General features: G+C 46.0%; 1 protein-coding gene across 1 annotated transcript in view; it reads right to left on the bottom strand.

Moving 5' to 3' along the window:
* The window catches only part of LOC130103813 (ATP-binding cassette sub-family C member 2-like), a 79869-nt gene extending 62235 nt beyond the window's left edge, over positions 1–17634 (bottom strand). The window contains exons 1-7 of the mRNA XM_056270143.1: positions 17425–17634; positions 16274–16417; positions 16012–16152; positions 13679–13682; positions 6418–6533; positions 6274–6329; positions 5699–5921 (exon numbers count right to left, since the gene is read on the bottom strand). Of these exons, the coding sequence (XP_056126118.1) occupies positions 5699–5921; positions 6274–6329; positions 6418–6533; positions 13679–13682; positions 16012–16152; positions 16274–16417; positions 17425–17634 (894 nt within the window). The remainder of the gene's footprint in view (positions 1–5698; positions 5922–6273; positions 6330–6417; positions 6534–13678; positions 13683–16011; positions 16153–16273; positions 16418–17424) is intronic.
* Positions 17635–19077: the final 1443 nt, after the last annotated feature.

Here is a 19077-nt window from a genome sequence, read left to right as displayed (position 1 = left end):
TGCCATCCTTTTTGGGCACTAGCACCACAGGATTACTCCACTCACTGGAAGAGCGCTCAATCACCCCCAAGGCTAGCATCTCCTGCACCTCGGCTTTGAGAGACGGCAGAAGACGCTCAGGAACCCGGTACATCCTTTGGCGTATTGGAGTAGTGTCTTTGAGTGGAATGGAGTGTTCCACCACAGAAGTAAATCCCGGCTTTTCCTGAAATAGGTCAGGAGGGATGATTCCTTCTAGCTCTCTCTGCTGGTGGGAGGTCAAGTGGGATACCTCCAGGGTAGATGCTGGCTGACTGGTGGGAAAGAATTGCTCGGGACTCTCCTCTTCCTCCATCACCGCTTGCACCCGGAGTTGTAATCCTGGCTGTCCGGCCCTCTCATGCCATTCTTTCAGGAGGTTGACATGAAAGGTCTGTCTGGGTTTTCTCCTCCCAGGAAGGTCAATTTCATAGGTGGCCGGACCCATTTTCCGCACCACCTCGTACGGACCCTGCCACCTAGCAAGCAGTTTGTCTTCCGAGGTGGGCAGAAGAAGCAAAACTTTCTGCCCTGGTTTGAGGTGCCTCTGCCTGGCAGCCTTGTCATACCAGGCCTTCTGGTGCGTTTGGGCCTGCTCCAGGTTAGCCCGCACCAGCTCTGTCATTTCCTCCATCTTGTCCCTCATTTTGAGGATATGCATGAGGACGCTGTGGGACTTGGGGGTCTGAGGTCCCTCCCAGGCCTCTCTCGGGACATCCAAAGGCCCCCTCACCTGCCTCCCATACAAAAGTTCAAACGGCGAGAAGCCGGTGGAGGCCTGGGGGACCTCCCGGTAGGCAAAGAGCAAGTAAGGCAACCAGCGGTCCCAGTCTTTACCATTGACCGCTACAAACTTCCTCAACATGCCCTTTAAAGTCTGGTTATAGCGTTCAACCAGCCCGTCTGTCTGAGGGTGGTATGGGGTGGTCCGGATGCCTTTGATGCCTAGCAAGCTATACACCTGTTTTAATGTCTTTGACAGGAAGGCGGTGCCCTGATCGGTTAGAACTTCCTGGGGAATGCCAACCCTGGAAAATAGCTGCAACAGGGCCTGTGCAATTGGACCAGCCGTAACCTTGCGCAAAGGAAACGCCTCAGGGTAGCGGGTGGCATAGTCACAAATGACTAAAATGTATTTGAACCCTGTTTGGGTTCTTTCCAGGGGCCCTACAATGTCCATGGCTATGCGAGAGAAGGGAACTTCTATGATCGGCAGTGGCTGAAGGGGGTAAGGGCTAGTTTTCCTCTTGCTGGTGAACTGGCACTCGGGACAGGATTTACAGTATTGCTGCACCTCACTATAAAGCCCTGGCCAATAGAACCTGGCTGCAATACGATCATAGCTTTTGGTGTTGCTCTAGTGACCTGCCCAAGGGATGGTATGCCCCATGGCTAACACCCTTTCTCTCAACTGCCTAGGAACCACCAGCTGCTCTGCCCTGCCCTCTCCTGGCTCATGGTAAAGCAATCCCTCCTTCACTACGTAGCCTTCTCCAGACAGTGAAGTAGGCATCCCAGTGGACAGACCATCTACTTGTGTGACCCTGTCAAACGCTTTTAGCAAAGTGGGGTCCTCCCTCTGCAGCTGCCCAAAATTATCTGGGACCTCACCCCAATCACCCACTGGCTGGATAAGTTGTAGTTCTTCATTTCTCTCCATGGCGCCCACTAGCCTAGCCTGCCTCCGCTGTCTTCTAGTCTTCCGGCACCTGGTTTTGGCTGGAGGGGTATCCTCCCCCTCTGGAAAAGGCAACTCTGACAGGCTATTTGGCTCACTTGACTCATCTGTCTCCCCTTTCTTAGGGTCCTGGGTTTGGCTCTGGGATCGAGTAATGACCATATTCACTGGCCTGCTGGACTGCACTAATTTTGGTAGCACAATAATGTCCTGGCCTATTACAACAGGATGGCTCAGCCTCTCCACCCCCCCCAACCATCATCTGGTATGTCTGACCTCTAATATATAGGTATACTTCGCCTGTCGGATACTCATGTTCATCCCCATTGACACACAGAACGTTCAGCTTCCTACCCTGCACCAAGTCCCTCTTCTCCACTAGGTGGGGCTGCACCAGTGTTTGGGTACTTCCTGTGTCTAGCAGGGCAGTAGCATCTTTCCCATTAACTAGGACCGGCATTGTCTGGAGCCTTCCCTTAAAACCTATATCGCCCTCTTCTGGACGGGGAATACAGCTATGGCTGGAGTGCTTCGGCTTCCTGTTCGGGCATTCAGGCTTTATATGTCCTTCCTGACCACAAAAATAGCATACCACCGGACCTCCGGTTCTTGGCTCTAGGCTATCTCTGGGCTTGGTTGGAACAAAATAGTTACGGGCAGGCATTCGACTGGACTCACCAACTTTTGCACCACTCCCCTGACCAAAGCCCTCAGACCTCCCACGGGCTGCTGGTCTTGCCTGTGACTCAAGACGGAAGTGTTTGTGGCCCCGTCGGGCCGCCATGAAGTTCTCCACCAGCTCCGCCGCCCTCTGACCATTCTGGGGATTGTGCTCCTTCACCCAGACTCGAATGTCCGGTGTCAGAGTGCGGAGGTACTGTTCCATTATGAGCATCTCAGCGATCTCTTCAACCGACTTATTTGCCGGCCTAATCCACTTCTGAAATAAATCCCTGAGGCGGGTGTACAGCTCACGGGGGGTCTCTCCTGGCCTGACATCCGGTTCACGGAACCTCCTCCGGTACACCTCCTCGTTGATTTCATACTTGTGCAGTATTGCCTCCTTCACACTGTCGTACTCCATCGACCGGTCCATACCCATGGCCACATAGGCGCTGCGGGCCTTCCCAGTGAGGTATGGCACCAGAACCACTGCCCAGTCCTCTCTAGGCCAGCGGTAAGCTGTGGCCAGCCGCTCGAACGTAGTGAGGTACTGTTCAATGTCGTCCCCTTCCTCGAACCTTGGTATGGCCGATCTGGCCCAGGTCGCTGGAGCTGCTGGTGCCGGTGCTGGTGCCACCGGCGCTGCTGGTGCTTGTGCTGGTGCCACCGGCGCTGCTGGCGCTTGTGCTGGTGCCACCGGCGCTGCTGGCGCTTGTGCTGCCAGCTGAGCTGGCACATCGGGTTGAGGCCCTGGTGGAGCCGTAGGCGGATGCCTCCTCTCTGCCTCCACATCATCCCTTAACTGGTTCAGCTGTATCTGCACACTCCTCCAGCGCTGCTCCTGCTTGTACGCCTCCCTCTCATGTGTCTTCAGAGTCTTCTCAAGGAGTTGATGCAGGGTTGCTAGATCAGTCCCCTCTGTCTGGTCTCCGCCCAATGCTTGGGCCCCAGCATCGCCATCTGGGAATTCATCTGTCTCCTTCTCATCCTCCTTCGGGTCACCTTTGGCTAGCCGTCTAGATGCCATTCTCCCCCGGGACTGGCGCCGTTTTCCTCCTCTATCAGCCAGTTTTGGTCAGCGTACCATCCCACTTCTGACACCAAGGGGCCTATTTTAACGATCTGAAACGCAAGTGTCAAAGCGCAAAGCGCAAGTAACTTTGTGGGCGGATCCCGGCGCTGTTGCTATTTTCCCGGCGGGATAAATGCCTCTTGCGCCTGGCGCAAATCTAAAAGAGGTTGGTCTGAAGTAGCTTCATTATTCATAGGTGTGGTTTGGGCGTAACGTGAAATAAACCAATCAGAGCGTCATCTCACATTCCCTTTAAGAGCAGGTGCGCATGTTGCATGGCTGATTGCTATTATAACGGCGGATTTGCCAGGCGCGCGTCAGGAGCGGTTCACAGCCGAGGAGACCGACGTTCTTTTCAGGACCGTGAAAGACAGAGAAGTGACGTTGTATTGCGTGTTTTGCGTGCACCTGTAAACTATGGCATAAACCCTCATGCAGTAACACCCTCAGACGGCACTGTTTATTGACTGTCTGAAGTTGAATGCATGCAGAAATAACAAGAAATTCAACGTTCAAATCAGACTTATCTATTTATCTCTCTATCTCTCTATCTCTCTATCTATCTATCTATCTATCTATCTATCTATCTATCTATCTATCTATCGTGGGTGGGTTTCTCCCATCCCCATACAAATCAGCGTCGGTTAAACAGGCGTGGGAGGAAAAAAACTAAAATTTCATGGACACCACAATGATTTTTTGTTGATGAGAGAATCAAAGTGTATGCGCGTTGTGCACCTGCTACATTATGGCCAAGCATGCGCGCTTAAAATAGCATAATGAACAACGCGCAACGCGCCACTGACTTTAGACTAGTTTTTTTCTGGTCAGTGGCGCAATTGTTTTATAGAACAGCAAAATAGCATGAGGGAAAGTTTGCGCCGGAACACGCCTCCTCTTTGCGCTGAACCGCCCCGGGGAGCGCAAGTGTATTTCTTAGTTAACCGACGTGTGTCTGTGGAGGGAAAAGTCCGCTTTGCGCGGTTGCAAAATAGGAATGATACATGCGTCAGTGTACAAAGTCATTTGCGCCGAGTGCAAGATAGAGCCCCAAATGTGAGGTACCGAGTGTCACCCCAAATACTGGGATGTGTAGGCTCACTGGCTTTAGGTGGTGGAGGAGGAAAAGACTGTTACCGGAGCTCAATTGTTCCAAAAAATAGAATAAAGTTTATTTATATTTTAACTCAGAAGTCAAGAAAACAAAATAATCAAAAATAAATCAAAATAGCACAATGCTTCTAGCTTTCAACGATAGTACAGCAAACACTTTGTACATAGCCTCACAGCAAGCTAGTACTCACCCTCACTCTCTCTAATGCAGAATGAGGCCCTCTTAAATAGGCCAAAGCATTAAGCCAAATTGGCCCATTCAGGGCCAATTGGACCATACCAACAATCAGGGTATTATCTTTAGCCTAAGGCCATAAATAAGCTATAAGCTAAGCAGAAGAAAAAAAAACATTACATGAAAACAAAATATTATCATCATATCACTATCATTTTATACAACCTTTACACCACCTATTCACACCACCCATATACATACAAAACATTATTACAAACAAACACCCCTGTGAACAATGCTCTGCACCCTCTGCCCTATGACACAGATAAATACTGCCCCTACAGTGGCGCGCGCATCCGCATAGGAGCAGTCGAACCGGACCGGGCGGCAGGAAATGCGTGAGTCGTAATATGTATGAATTCACTAGGATTTTAGACAGAAACAGGGAGTAAATGGGACATGAACTAGTGGGTACCGCACTACATGTCATGGAGGTGGTAAAGTAGGAAGTTATAAGCAGTGACAAATTAGTTTTGAGTGTTGTGAATGAAATCGCGGACTAACTGTGCTACAAACAAATCAACGCGAATGAGTTAATGGCGCCTAGCCTCGCGCCAGCCTTTAAACACACCTTCACAAAATAACACAATTAGCCTAAGCAAGGCATCATTTTCTTATACAGGAGCGTGCGGGTGTATCTGTGTGCAACTGTCCAGAGTCTCTCCCGCTCACGCGTGTAACGTCATTCACAGTCAATGCGGGGGTGCGTAACAGTGAGAAGTGAGGTTCACTTTCTCACACCTATGTTTAAAAACACTATTTGAACCCAAACCACAATGAGAAAAACTAATAAATTTGGCTGTAATAAATTAGAGGGTTTTTTTATAAGTCGGTCTAAAGTTTGAAGTTTTTTTTCAGTCTGTGCAGTGTAAACCAACACTAATAATTAGCAGTGAACACAATTTTTTCTAAAACTTACCATAACTAGGACATCGTGACTGACTCCTTTGGCCAAGCCGTTGTGACCATCATCACGAGCCAGTCGTTTGTTTCGTTTCTTCTGTAAGACCCTGCGAGCCTTTCTCAGCTCTTTCTTCATAACGTCCTCAAACTGCTGACAGATGGAGTGAGTGGACTCTTCCTCGTTCAGATCCCACATGTCCTCCTGAACAAGAGGCCTCTTATAACCTGTGATGACCATGCTAAGGGAAAAAAACACACACACACACACACACACACACACACACACACACACACACACACACACACACACACATATGCAGTCAAAACCAAAATGTATTCACACACCTTGCTTTCCTCACTTGCATAAATTAACTGTAGTGTCCTGCACTCACTAGTAAAAACATATCACAAATTATATATGGTGTCTGAATAATTTTTGGTTTGACTGGTTGTGAGTATATATATAATATACACCTAATTTGTGTGTCATACAGACACAACAGCGACTCGCAAAAAGTCATCGGCACATGGTCTAATCAGTAAAAAAAACTAAAAAAAGCAAGATAAGGAACACAATAAACTCAGATCCACCTGTTAAACCAGTTAAAGGTGATCCTGCTGAGAAACGTTGCTTTTGCTTCGGGATTCTGTGAAGAATTAGAGAAAGTACATTAGAGAAATATACGTTTATTACAAGTGACATCACAAGTGGCATTTCTCGCATGCTTTCTGTACCGTTTGTGAAAGTTTTTTAACTTCAGGTGAAAGGTCAGCGATGGCTGATAGAACCAGAGCGATGATCTGCAGTCCATAACCGATGTAGAACAGGGAAAACCGTGGGACATCCGGCACTTTTTCCTGAGGAAAAACATTTCAGGAAGTCTTTACAGTAATGATCAGTTTGTTGACATGCGTTGATGCTTTAGTCACACTGTGTCATGCACTTTTAATGAGCAACAATGTTTTACAGCATTTGTCAATATAACCGTCTTTATACCAGTACAGCAGATACTTGCATAAAATGCATATAAATATCATGCCAATAATGTCTTAGTAAGATGATATTTAAATGCTTAGTTTAATGATCAAAGCTCTGTAGTTTTAAAACATAATGGAACTGGACTCACTGTAAACCCTAACGCTCAAAAATAATTAATTGGTTTGAGTAGAGCCAACTTCAGTGTTGGGGGTAACGAGTTACAAAGTAACGGATTACAGTAACGATTAGGGGTGGGACGATACAGGTACCTCACGATTCAATTCTGTGGCGATATGTGGTCCACGATATCACGATTCGCGATATCTACGATATTCAATATATTGGAAGAAATTTCATCAACGATATATCACGATATATGTGACTGAAAAGAAAGATTAACAATGCATGTGTACATATTGAGAATTAATATACCGTAAAACTTCCCGGGTTTTTATTTTCCCAAATCGTCGAACTGCACCGGCTTGTATTCGAGACAGGCGTCTATTTGAGACAGGCCTTTATAATTTAGTGTTTAGATGTTGTTCATTGAGTTTAGGCGAGTCTCTAATCTCTAAAAATCTCCAAATGCTCCACGTGAAACTGCGGTCTTCCGACCTTTTACTATCGTGTCAATTGATTTTGATTAATATGCGCGAGGGAGAGAGCAAGACAGCGCTCGTGTTGTTTGAAGACGTGAGAGTGCGCGCGCGCGGCCGTTGCGCTCTCTCTGCTCGTAAAACCCGAAGTGTCTCCACACTTTAGAGTGGAAACTAGCGGGTGGGTCTTTTATTCGTTTTATATTGTTTTCCGCCATTCTTCTCGCTTCTCTCTGTTGTTGTTAGTTACTTGTGTTCTTCACCGGCCGCTGTTTGCGCCACTTTACCCCTATTTACTCGAACAGCGCCCCCCGCAAACAGAATGGTATATATTGGGTAGTGACAGTGACACTGACAACGGGTAAATTAATCATTTTGTGTTGTAATAAAATATCGATATTGGGCGTTAGTGTATCGATTATTTATTGCGACAGAGAGCACAACAATATATTGCAATATCGATTTTTTTTCCCACCCCTAGTAACGATATTACTTTTTTGGGTAACGAAGTAAAGTAACGCATTACACTAAAAATATCGGTAACTACACTACTTTACTATACTATAGGAACGCGCTTTCCTGCGTTACCCAAGCCGTGTTTGCTTGTGTGTAAAGTTCTGTCTAGTGGTGCGTGCGCACCGTTGCCATAGAGATCGATTTGAGTGACATAGCTGCCGGTGCGAAGGAGAGAGGGAAATGGAGACGGAGACGGAGACAGGGGGGTCTCTGCAGCGCGAGTCTCCGCTGACTGCACGCGCACCTCCCCAAACGGACGAGGCGTTTATACTCGACGCGCTCGCCATTGTACTATTCTGTGAAACGACGGGGCGACTCGAGTAATTGTCCTCTTAACCATCAGGAATCAACGGCGAGAAGAAGAAAGGTCCACACGTGACGATGTTTATTTTAGTAGGCTACATCACCACCAATAACACTACAAAAAGAATCGTGTACGTAAAATCCAGTAAACCCTGAGATTATTACTTGTGACATTAGAACAAAATGTGGATATAAAAACATGTATGTAGACTATAGAACTAAATCAACGATCTCTTAAATAGTTTCTAATTTCACTAAACATTTCATTAAGTTTCGTGGACATTTTATAAAACATCTTTCTATTAAAAATGCTTATTATGCTATTGTAGGCTCATTTTGTAAACATAAGCAACTGATTTAGACACGCAAACTGTGTGCCGGTGCGGTCATGGTGAGACGTAGGCTACATGCTCGGGCAGATTCGGCTTCTTGAAGTCGTTCATCCTCGGATTCGGCGCCGCGCGCGCTGTTACAAAAACTCTTCTCAAGTCTTGGAGCACAGCAGGTAACACAAAACAAAATGAACAGGCTTGTTGCAGGGTTCATTGTAGAGGAATGCTTCCCCTGCCGACTATTGAATCGCCAAGAAAAATGCATTTTAAATTAAGATTAAAAATGTAAAAGTGACCTTTATTTTATTATTTTTCATTGACCACTTCATTTTTTTTTTTATTACCATGAGTCGAATAAAAAGCTTGTTTTGTTCTCAGGAGAAGAGTTTATTCTCATGTTTCCCAAAGCCTGTGTTTTAAAACTTGTGTGTTGACCCCATTTTAAAATGACCGCACCATAGCCTCCTTTATCCTGTTGTTTGTGGATTTTACAGTGAGATATATTTCCTTGTGCAGACAGGGATATTGTTCTTTCATATGGTTTTACATGCCATTTTGTATATATGTATACAATAAACACTATGTAGACAGGCTAAGTGATGATAGGGCTATGATATTTGTCCATAAATTAAGAAACGGGAAAGTAAAGTAATAAGTAGTGAAGTTACTTTTCAAACGCAGTAACTAGTAAAGTAATCTCATTACAATTTACAGAAGTAACTAGTAACTAGTAACTAATTACCTTTTTTGAGTAACTACCCCAACACTGGCCAACTTAAATTATTCAAATTAGTTCCATCAAATTAACTTTTATAAGTATTTAGAACGTTCTATTGTTTTTGATTTCACAAACTGACAAATTTTCAGTAAGTTGAATTGTTTCATTGTTTTGAGTTCTATGAACTTATTTATTTTCATTTAGACAAACTTAAATTTAGCTGAAACTAGGCTGGGATTTCTATTTCCCAGCATGCTTTGCCATGACACTTAAAAGGGAGAGTAAATGCTAAAATTAAGTGTTACGTATATAACAGGGTTTTTTTGTGCCAGATTAATGTTAAGCAGAGGTGGAAAGTCCAGGGGTCAGAAAGTAACAGTCCTGCCATAAGTTTATTCCACCCATGAACTCAGCCAGCTGATCTCACTTATTAGTTCTACCTAGTGGCTGAAAAACTGCTAATTAGCAAATCCAGGCGATTGGAACAAACTACTGAGGAGGACTTTTACTTTCTGAACCTGGACTTTCCACCTCTGATGTTAAGTGGGAGATTTAGTAGTGTTTAATGTTTTGTTATGCTAGTTTAGAAGAGTTTCTGTTATGTCGGGTTTTTTGGGGGGGGGGGGGGGGGGGGGTTCTATCATGTGACGAGTGGAGCGTGAGCTCGGTTTGAGAACAGTGTATGTTAAATATGTATTGCTGTACTCATTCATCGAGTGCTATGCTATGCTAATGCTATCAAAGCATTATGTCTCCAATTAGCAAGGTAGCATTTTTTGAATTAGCTGGTTAAGGCTAGTTTCCACTACTAAAAATATTTAAGTTGAGATTACATGAAAATTCTAAGTTGTGTATGAATTGGCTTACTTGTATTAACTTAAAAAATTGGATGTAATTGATAACCTCAAATTATTTGAGTTTTTCCAACTTATTCGGGTGTACAGTTTATTGTTATGCACCTTAAAACCTATTTCTGTCACGGTATACTATTCCTTGGTTCCTTCTCGTCTTGTGTTTATGTTGTTGTACGAGTGCACGTGTGTAGTGGGCGTGATTGCATGTCATTACCTGATCCGCTCCAGCTGTTCATCATATCATCACCAGCTGCAGCTCATCTCATCACCCTATATATACTCACCGTTGTTCTACCCTCTTTGTCAGATCGTTGTTTGATGTCTCCTTGTCGGCGTTCCAGTCCTGTCTTCCTGCTTTCCAGTCTTCGTGTTTTCTGTGGATTCGTCGTGTTTGCGTGTGGATTATTCGTCATCTTTGTTCACCCCTTCACTGTTCATGTCTTCACCATCTGACCAAGGAACGGAATCTGAAAGAACGATCTGACCAAGGAATGGAAGCAGCGAGTGACGTTGGAGGAATTCATTCATCACAGCATACAAAGCATACAAAGCATACAAAGAATGGACTCCCAAGAGAGGAATTTGAATGACACGGGTCGTGCAGTACAATCTTTGGTGGCGCAGGTGAGCTTACCCAGCAAATCCAACTTCTGCGAGCTCCTACTACGCCGCCCACACCAGCCGTTTCCCCCACACCACTAGAAGACCATCCCCAGTCAGAGCCTCGCCTACCAGTGCCGGAAGCCTATGCTGGTGAGTCCGCTTTTTGTCGGGCATTCTTGACACAATGCTCTATGCATTTCGCTCTGCAACCGAGAACTTTTAGCACTGAAGAAGCCAAAGTGGCCTTTGTGTTAACATTGCTGACTGGGAGAGCGGCGCTATGGGGAACGGCGGTGTGGGACAACCAAGACCCGTGCTGCGCCTCGTTCCAGACACTCTCCGCCAAGATGAGGCGGGTATTCGATCGTGCCGTGGCGGGGAGAGAAGCTGCCAGGGTGTTGGCTGACCTACAGCAGGGAGAGAGGTCGTCTCGGACTTTTCCATCGAGTTTCGGACCCTGGCGGCTGAATGTCAATGGAACGAGGAGGCGCAGTGGGACATGTTCCTGCATGGGTTGGCTGATCACGTCCAGAGAGAGATCTACGCCCTGGACATCCCCACATCGTTAAACGCACTCATTGAGTTGGCCCTGCGCGTGGACGCTCGACTTTGACGAGCCGAGCGACGAGTTCCGTCCACCCGTACACTGGGAGGAGCCGAGGGTCCACGGTCCAGCGGCAGGGACGTGGTCAGCCCCATCTACGATCATGAACCCATGCAGATGGGACGAGCTCAGCTTTCCCAGGATGAGAGGGAGAGGCGGAGATCCTTTGTCTGTACTGTTGAGGAACGGGACATTATGCTTACAACTGCCCGGTAAAAGGTCAAGCCCGATAGTAAGTATGAGGCTACTATCGGGTGGGATCTCCACCGAGAAGACCTCATCCACATCTACACTCCTCCCGGTAAGACTAAGATGGTCAGTCCACCAGCACAACTGTAAAGCACTTTTGGACTCCGGGGCGGAAGGTATGGACCACTCTTTTGCACACAAGTTTCAGATTCCCCTCAAACCCCTCACACACAAGATTGCAGTAAACGCACTGAACGGTCAAGAACTCCCCACCATTTTATTCACCACTGAAGACATCACCCTCATCACGTCAGGCAATCACTCCGACACCATTTTTTTTTACATACTGGATTCACCCTTTGCACCCATCGTTCTTGGACACCCCTGGCTCATCCGTCACAACCCTCGAGTGGACTGGCACCAAAGATCTGTGTTGGAGTGGAGCAAGGAATGTCATAAGTCTTGTCTTGTGTCTGCTTGTCTGTCTGTGCCTGTTTCTGTGTTTCAGGAGGAAGCAGGGGATTTGTCTAACGTGCCCGCAGAGTACCTTGACCTGAAGGAGGTGTTTAGTAAGTCTCGTGCTGCTTCTCTCCCTCCGCATCGTCCCTATGACTGTGCCATAGATTTACTGCCAGTTAAGTCTCCGCCTAAAGGCAAGTTATACTCGCTTTCTGCTCCAGAGAGGGAGGCTATGGAGAAATATATTTCTGATTCTCTAGCAACCAAGTTCATTCGCCCTTCCTTTTCTCCAGCGGGGGCGTGGCTCTGTTTTTGTGGGGAAGAAGGACGGTTCTCTGCGACCTTGTATCGATTACCGGGGGTTGAACAGCATCACGGTAAAGAATACTTATCCTTTGCCGTTGATGTCTTCAGCTTTTGAGAGGTTGCAGGGAGCGTCCGTCTTCATGAATTGGACTTACGTAACGCATATCATTTGGTTCGCATTAGGGAGAGGGATAAGTGGAAGACTGCTTTTAACAACCCCAGGGGGCACTTTGAATACTTGGTCATGCCGTTCGGGCTGTCCAACTCCCCAGCGATCTTCCATGCACTCGTCAATGATGTGTTGCGAGACATGATAGATCAGTTCATATATGTCTACCTGGATGACATATTGATTTTTTCGTCTTCTCTCCAGGAACCTGTGCAACACGTCCGACGAGTGCTTCAGAGGTTTCTAGAGAATGGGCTTTTTGTCAAGGCGGAGAAATGCGATTTTCATGCACAGTCTGTTCCTTTTCTAGGGTACATCATTTTGGCTGAAGGAGTGCGTATGGACCCTGAGAAGGTTAAGGCTGTGGTGGAGTGGCCAAGCCCAGATTCCCGTAAGGCCCTACAGAGGTTTCTGGGGTTCGCTAACTTCTACCGGCGGTTAATTCGCAACTTCAGCCAACTAGCCGCGCCTCTGACTGCCTTGACCTCCCCCAGAACTGCGTTCAGGTGATCAGACACAGCGGAAGCTGTGTTTGCTAAACTGAAAGGCTGCTTTGTTTCAGCCCTTGCCCCTGATCCTTCACGTCAGTTCGTGGTGGAGGTCGATGCATCAGAGGTGGGGGTAGGTGCAGTGCTGTCCAAACGCTCTTCTGCAGACGACAAGATGCATCCCTGCACGTTTTTGTCTCATCGTTTATCCCCAGCCGAACGTAATTACGACATTGGTAACAGGGAATTGTTGGCAGTCAAGTTAGCATTGGAGGAATGACGTCACTGGTTAGAGGGGTCGGGGTACCTTTTATAATCTGGACTGATCACAAGAACTTAGAGTACATCAGAACTGCCAAAAGATTGAACTCCAGGCAGGCTCGGTGGGCATTTTTTTTCGGTCGTTCTGATTTTGTTCTCTCGTACTGCCCGGGTTCCAAAAACATCAAACTCACATTCATTATCTAACATTTTGGATCGTTCCGAACGCCCGTCTACTCCCGAGTGTATTTTACCCGAAACACTATTTGTTTCCACACTCACATGGGAGGTCGAATCGAAGGTCAAGACTGCCTTAGAAGAGGTAACGCCTCCGCCCGGCTGCCCACCGAATCGTTTGTTTGTGCCGGAGGGATTACGGTCCGACGTCATTCAGTGGGGTCATTGCTCCAATGTGGCTTGTCATCCACGAGTTAACCGCACCAGCTTCTTAGTTAAGCAACGATTCTGGTGGCCACGTATGGCCCGTTACATTCACAGTTGTTTTGGCTTGCTCGGTTTGTGCCACTGGTAAGACTTCCAATCGACCCCCAAATGGGTTACTCCAACCGCTGCCTGTCCCTTCAAAACCCTGGTCCAATATCGCTCTAGATTTTATCACCGCCCTCCCACCCTCCCAGGGTAACACATTTGTTTTGACCGTGGTGGACCGGTTCTCGAAGGCGGCTCACTTTATTCCTTTGCCCAAATTACTTTCAGCTAAGAAGACAGCGTTGACAGTCATAGATCACGTCTTTCGCTTACATGGCCTCCTGATGGACGTAACCCCAGTTTGTGTCCAAATTTTGGCGAGAATTTTGTAAATTACTGGGCGCGACGGTTAGTCTGTCCTCAGGGTTTCATCCCCAGAGCAATGGCCAAACCGAGAGAGCCAACCAAGATCTGGAGAGAGTGTTACGGTGTTTGGTTTCCAAGAATCCTTCCTCATGGAGCCAACGACTCTCCATGGTGGAGTACGCCCACAACACGTTACCAGTGTCGGCCACGGGCCTTTCTCCGTTTGAGTGTAGTTTAGGGTACCAGCCACCAATTTTTCCCTGTCTGGAATCCGAGGTTGCGGTCCCCTCCGCTCACGCCCTCGTCCAGAGGTGTCACCGCACTTGGACTAGAGCCCGCGAGACTCTACTCCAGGTGGGGACGCGCACCAAGGCCAAGGCCGATCGCCACCAGTCAACTTCTCCCGTATACGTCGTTGGTCAAAAATTGTGGCTTTCTACAAGAAACATTCCTCTCCGTTCCGTCTCCAATAAACTTGCCCCCAAATTCATTGGCCCGTTCACTGTCACCAAGATCCTTAGTCCGATGGCAGTCCGCTTCAATTTACCTCCGGCATACAGGAGGATTCATCCCGTTTTCCACGTATCCAAAATTAAGCCCGTGTTTCATTCTCACATTAACTCGCCAGTCCCGGTCCACTCCACCCCCCCTCCCCCCCGCCCCCACGCCGCGACTCGTGGAAGGGGAGATCGCTTATTCGGTCAACCACATTCTGGACTCTAGGCGGAGGGGACACGGATTCCAGCACCTAGTGGATTGGGAAGGTTACGGTCCGGAGGAGAGAAGTTGGGTACCTGCTAGAGATATCCTGGATCACTCCCTTATCGATGATTACAATCGACAGGTAAGGGAGTCTGACAACACCAGGAGGCGTTCTTAGGAGGAGGGGTACTGTCACGGTATACTATTCCTTGGTTCCTTCTCGTCTCGTGTTTATGTTGTTGTACGAGTGCACGTGTGTAGTGGGCGTGATTGTACGTCATTACCTGATCCGCTCCAGCTGTTCATCATATCATCACCAGCTGCAGCTCATCTCATCACCCTATATATACTCACCGTTGTTTTACCCTCTTTGTCAGATCGTTGTTTGATGTCTCCTTGTCGGCATTCCAGTCCTATCTTCCTGCTTTCCAGTCTTCGTGTTTCCTGTGGATTTGTTGTGTTTGCGTGTGGATTATTCGTCATCTTTGTTCACCTCTTCACTGTTCCTGTCTTCACCATCTGACCATCGAAGTCCCTGCGCCAGCCATCCATGCCCGTGTATTCAAATATATTATGTTTACAATAAATCAGAGTTACTTGCAATTTGCTTCCTGTCTTTCGTTCGCCAGCATGAAAATTTCAAGGTTTACATTCTCAAGCCACCAAACACTGTTGTTGTGTAAATGAGTTTTCTGTTCGGTGTCGTGTTAGCGGCCCCTAAGTTAATAACTAATGATCTTCCCAACGGAAGGGAATCAATCAAAACTAACTTTAGCTGGACAATAACTTTATTCTAGATCTGCTGTAAAGCCAAAACAATCTCTGTTACTGTAATTTCCTATTATCACTGTAAAGCTGCTTTGAACCAGTCCATATTGTTAAAAGAGCTATATAAATGAAGGAGACTTGACTTGACTACAGTGTAGCCATATTTTGCCATGCATTCTCCTGTACAGTATCTTGGTTCTGTTATGGAATTTTCCTTTGATTACTCTGATTTCAGGGATTCCTAATGATGGCCTCATATGTTCTCTCACTTGTAGTGAGAGGGGGCCTTTGTGTGATAATTTACTGTGGTTGGTTGTCAGTGGAGGAAAGGAAAAGCAGGTGGTCAAGGGGTCATCTTGAGTGCATTTGTACTTTAGAGCCTAAAGGGTTAAGGGGGGCATTTACCTCTCAGGGCCAGGGAGAAATAGAAAAGACAAAGTATATCTCTCTCCCTGAGAGGAGGGACGAAATAAGGCCTTGGAGGACATAAGATATAAAAAAGACAGACACTGCTGCCCCTTATCTCTCCTCACTGACTCACGAATGTGTATTGGTGACGAAGATCTCTCTTGCAAGAGAATAAATACTTTATAAACTATTAAATTGGACTCAGAGTGTCTCTTACTCAGTGATGATGTTTGTTGGTAAGAAAAAGCCACAACAGTTCTCTGTGAGTGTTTTGTGTACCTGTGCCAGCGCTTCCCTCAGTAACGTGTGGAACTGGAAAACTGCACACAGCACCTGAAGGAGCCAGAAGAGGAACAGGCTTGCGGAGTCCACAGACTTCACCATGCGCCGCATCGACTCCTGGCACAACATCACCACTATCTGCACACACACACACACACACACACACACACCAAACACACACACACACACAACCTCTGAGCATTCATCAGTGTCTTCAGCTCTGTGTGTTTTTGCTTGCCCACAGGATTGATGAACGTACCCATGAAACTGCGAAGAGAACAGGGTTGGTGTAAAACACGGCTGGGTGTTTCTGTGCGGCGGATTCACTCGACGGCCCATAATCCTCTCCCAGAGTGAGCGCTAACTCCGCTACCGCTGTCAGGAACAGCAGCCCACACACAATCTGATGGACCAAAATAAAAATTAGTTCGAGTGAACAATGTGACGAACAGCGTGGCGTTCAAACACAAGTCATCCAGGGGCACCAATCCAAACATTCAACTGGGAAAACTAGGATCTGCATGTGAAAATGTGCACAAAAGCTCAGAGAAATGATATTCCATCGAGGCATCTCAAAAGTATGAATGAGTAATAGTCCTTGAATGTCAAATGAAATGTTTTTATGGCTTGATATATAAACTGATTCACTATTATTTTAAATGGTCATAAAAGATAAGATGTATAATAATTAATATGTCATTATAATAAGAATGTAAGATAATAGATTGCAAAGATGCACTTAAACATATAACATAATGTCCTTTGTAGTAACATTTGTTGTATTTGTATGTTTACATTAGTAGGATTACGGTAATGTCCTGGCACTTGAAAGGATGTTAGGATGTTGCCGTTCTGATTATCGAACAGGTTTCCACGCCAGTGGACACGTACTGTAAAGGCCTATTCACATTAAGAACAACTATAACGATAACTAGCTAACATCAACATCAGCACACAGTATTGTTCTGTTTATTATAAGCGCGCTGTCTCTTTAAATGCTCAAGCTCGTTAAAGTAGGATGGATCTTGATTGGCTGTCAGTGTTCCAGCTGGAACAAAAACGTTCTGAAATTGAATCCAGCGATATTGTTCCTACAAAACTGAGAACATGTAACAAAAGTAAGAAGTTTCCACTTAACATTTATTTGACTGTGTTTAAAAGATTGTTGTGGGTTACACTTTATTTTAAGGTGTCATTGTTACAGTGCAATTATATATTTAAGTACTGAGTAATATTAAACATCTACATGTACTTATATAGTTTGGGTAGGATTAGGATTTGGTTGAGGGTTAGTTGCGTGTAATTATGCATGATTTACTGTTATTACTATGGTAAGTAAATGTAACATACAAGGACACAGTAAAATAAAGTGCTACCTTGTGAAATGAATGATATCGGATCTGATTTCACCTGTTTGCAGATGTAGAGTCTTGATGCCGGAGCTTTGGCAGATTTCTTGCAGAAATTCGTGAAGTGCCACGGAGCGCAGAGCCAGAGGAAGAGCACGGGGAACCAGACCAGAACCGTCCTCTCCACACACACCAGCAGGTCCGGGTCCGCGCGCTGCAGATCATTAAATCTGTTATTGTAGTTACACTCAGAAAACACTGTGTGACTCATGTGCTTTTATTACTATCATATGCAATGTCATGATCTAACATAGAATGTTTTTTTTGTTTTTGTTTTCATAAATTACCTTTTACCTATATGGGCCATTCCACCGAATGGGTGATATTTGCTTGTTGTAACTCTTCAAAATTAAACTTTATTTTTTATCTTTTTTCAACACTGAATCTAATACTATGGGGGGCACTTTCTGCTCAGCTACTGTTCGGACGCTCTCGCTTACTGCTCCGCGCTTTGCTCTATCGCTTTTATATTTTTATATTTTATCTCCTTTTATCACCTAATTTTAACTTCAGCAATTCAGCACAGTGCTCAAACGCTTGGGTTACTACAAAAAAAGCAGAATCCTTTTATTCGACCAGCCTCCCACTGAAAGCTTACATTCCGGGGAAGAGAAAACACAACTGCCTACATTCATAAGGATAAGAAAATGCCTCCTCTGGAATCTACTTGGTGCTCTAACTGCCACAGACTTTTACAAAGGATTGCAGTTCTTGAAACAAAGTAAATTGCGTGACCACCAAACCAGACAGAACACACAACAGAGCTTTGTCATGGACGCCCTCAGCATACAGCCGGTGAGTCCCATGAATCTAGGGCTCCTCGACAGGCTATACTGAGTGTAGAGAAACAAGCCGACCGACTTACAAATCGATGGCACAAACAGGGAGCGAGACCCAAAGGCACTCGAGACATCAGATTGTCACGAGCATCACATATTGCTGCAGTAGCATTCTCTACCCCAGATACGGCTCTGACAAGGATTACAAATACTGGTCTCCTACCACCACCTATACATCTTGAGAACAGATTTGAAGTATTAATGAATGAGGAATCCCCAAATTTGATGAATGTGATTGAACACAGACTGAATCAGCCTGTAGCTAACACTGATGCTAACTGGGGCTCAAGGTCGAGCAGACAGCGGCACTCAGCTCAGAGCGCAGCCGAGCCCAGGACTCTGATAGTGGGTGATTCCATAATCAGAAACATTAGTAGCAGGGATACAACTGCGTCCTGCCTTCCACAAGCAACAACTTCTGATGTAAAGAGAACTTCAGAACATTCTGATGAAACATAAGACTGCAAATCGACTCATCATTCATGTGGGGAAGAATGATATTCATAAAGAGCAGTCAGAACTCCTTAAGAAGGATTTCAATTAACTTTTTGAAACGCTTAAAAGACTGAAAGTTCAAACATTCATTAGTGGACCACTCCCAGCAAGAGGAACAAACAGGTTTTCACGGTATCTTGGGCTTAATACATGGCTGCAAAACACCCCGCAATATAAAAGGAGTGAACTTCATTGACAACTTCAATCTTTTCTGGAGTTAGAGGCAACTGTTTCAACAGGATGGCCACCACCCAAACAAACTTGGTTCAAGAGTGCTAAAGGACAATATCTACCTTTCCCTCCGTCATCCTTCTGCAATG

The sequence above is a fragment of the Rhinichthys klamathensis genome, unplaced genomic scaffold, assembly GCF_029890125.1.
Source record: "Rhinichthys klamathensis goyatoka isolate OS25496 unplaced genomic scaffold, OSU_Roscu_1.1 h1tg000298l_1, whole genome shotgun sequence".
In the NCBI taxonomy this organism is placed as follows: Eukaryota; Metazoa; Chordata; class Actinopteri; order Cypriniformes; family Leuciscidae; genus Rhinichthys; species Rhinichthys klamathensis.
Note: the sequence above shows the minus strand (reverse complement) of the source record. Positions and strands in the feature narration are given on the sequence as shown.